This window comes from Pelobates fuscus, chromosome 4, assembly GCF_036172605.1.
Source record: "Pelobates fuscus isolate aPelFus1 chromosome 4, aPelFus1.pri, whole genome shotgun sequence".
Classification (NCBI taxonomy): domain Eukaryota; kingdom Metazoa; phylum Chordata; class Amphibia; order Anura; family Pelobatidae; genus Pelobates; species Pelobates fuscus.
In genome coordinates, this window is record NC_086320.1 from 5096457 (window position 1) to 5098194 (window position 1738).

General features: G+C 48.3%; 1 protein-coding gene across 1 annotated transcript in view; it reads left to right on the forward strand.

Moving 5' to 3' along the window:
* The first annotated feature begins 251 nt into the window (after positions 1-251).
* The window catches only part of MROH1 (maestro heat like repeat family member 1), a 143663-nt gene continuing 142176 nt past the window's right edge, over positions 252-1738 (forward strand). The window contains exon 1 of the mRNA XM_063450889.1: positions 252-264. Coding sequence (XP_063306959.1) covers positions 252-264 — 13 coding nt within the window. The remainder of the gene's footprint in view (positions 265-1738) is intronic.

Here is a 1738-nt window from a genome sequence, read left to right on the forward strand (position 1 = left end):
TATCCCTTTAAGGTTCCAGTACCTCGAACCACTATACATGAGAATCTGTAAATAATAGGCCAGTTAGAATACTTACCTTTGCCTGGATTCGAACTTGGGACCCTGGGGTCCAATGTCTGTGTCAGAGAATCGTGAGCTACGAGAGCAGCAAGGCTAACTGACAGCCCATATGTTACTCTCGAGCGCCGAAATCGTGGTGGGCGAGAGTAGCAAAACAGCCGCCCATAATCTCGCGAGACGCAAGATTAAAGATGGCCGCCAAAGGTAAAGGAGGAACATGGTCCCTGGAGTCACAGTAGACACGGGATCAAAAATGGCCGCCGCGTCATGCTCGGTCGCCCCACAGACTGCCCTGCACCAAGGTAGTGAATGTTGGAAAGCATCCAGCACATTACCAGGTGCACGATATGGGGCAGCCTGAGAGAGCGAGTCCGGCCGTCTCCTGAGGGTTGTAGGAGGAAGGGGTCGAACGGATAGGCTGGAAGAAGGGGTTAATGCCCGAGAGCCAGTGGGAACCGCGGGAGGGAAGGGGTTAAGCCCCAGCCAGACCCAGAATCCCCATGAGACCCTGGGGGGAAAAGGAGGAAAGCGGGGAAAGAGGGTCCCCAGATGCCCCAGGTATAGAAGACCAGGAAAAGCGCCAGAAAAGTCATGATACATATGGTATAAAGTACATCTACCATAACTACACATAAAATCCATCAAGTCAATAATAAAATTTACAACGAACACCTATTAAATCCATATGACATCTATTAAATACATATAAAACTTATCAAAAAAAGGATGAAATGCCTATAAAACTGATAAATTACAAGTGATATTAATCACAACTAAAGGTTATGAAATAAGGATAACATTAAATCTACATAATATCTATAAAATAACATAGAAAACACACAGCTGCACATAGTACAGAAGCACAGCAAGAACATACAGCAAAGTATATAAAATATATAATCCAGAAACAACCTCAAAGAGGCAATAAAAACATAAAGTAATGGAGGAGAGTAATACTCTGACCTGTCTGCTTGATGGAGCAGTAAAGAAAGAGGGAATGATAAGGTCACATTGCCTTGTGTGCATCCTGCTCTCCTGTGATTGGTTCTTTTTTTCTATGTGTTTCTTTACTGCTGTATGGAGTTAGTAAAGAGAGATATGCAAAATACGAAGCCTCCTGTCATGTGGTAAAATTGCAGCCAAGTGCTGGTCTGATCTTTGTCTATTGAACGCTGGTCATAGAACGTTGGCACACTATGTAAATGCATATACGGTGTGTATAATAAACAGCAGGTGCATATTACGCCGGGCTGGCTCACGGGGCGCATATTACGCCGGGCTGGCTCACGGGGTGCATATTACGCCGGGCTGGCTCACGGGGCGCATATTACGCCGGGCTGGCTCACAGGGCGCATATTACGCCGGGCGCATATTACGCCGGGCTGGCTCACGGGGCGCATATTACGCCGGGCTGGCTCACGGGGCGCATATTACGCCAGGCTGGCTCACGGGGCGCATATTACGCCAGGCTGGCTCACGGGGTGTATATTACGCCGGGCTGGCTCACGGGGTGTATATTACGCCGGGCTGGCTCACGGGGTGTATATTACGCCGGGCTGGCACACATTTCCTTACAGAGAGTGCAGGATTCTCTCAGGGAGGATGTTTCCTGGACGGTTGTCACGCAGGCTTTCCTCTAGTAGAGGGCAGACACTGAGAACTTTAGAACTGGACATGC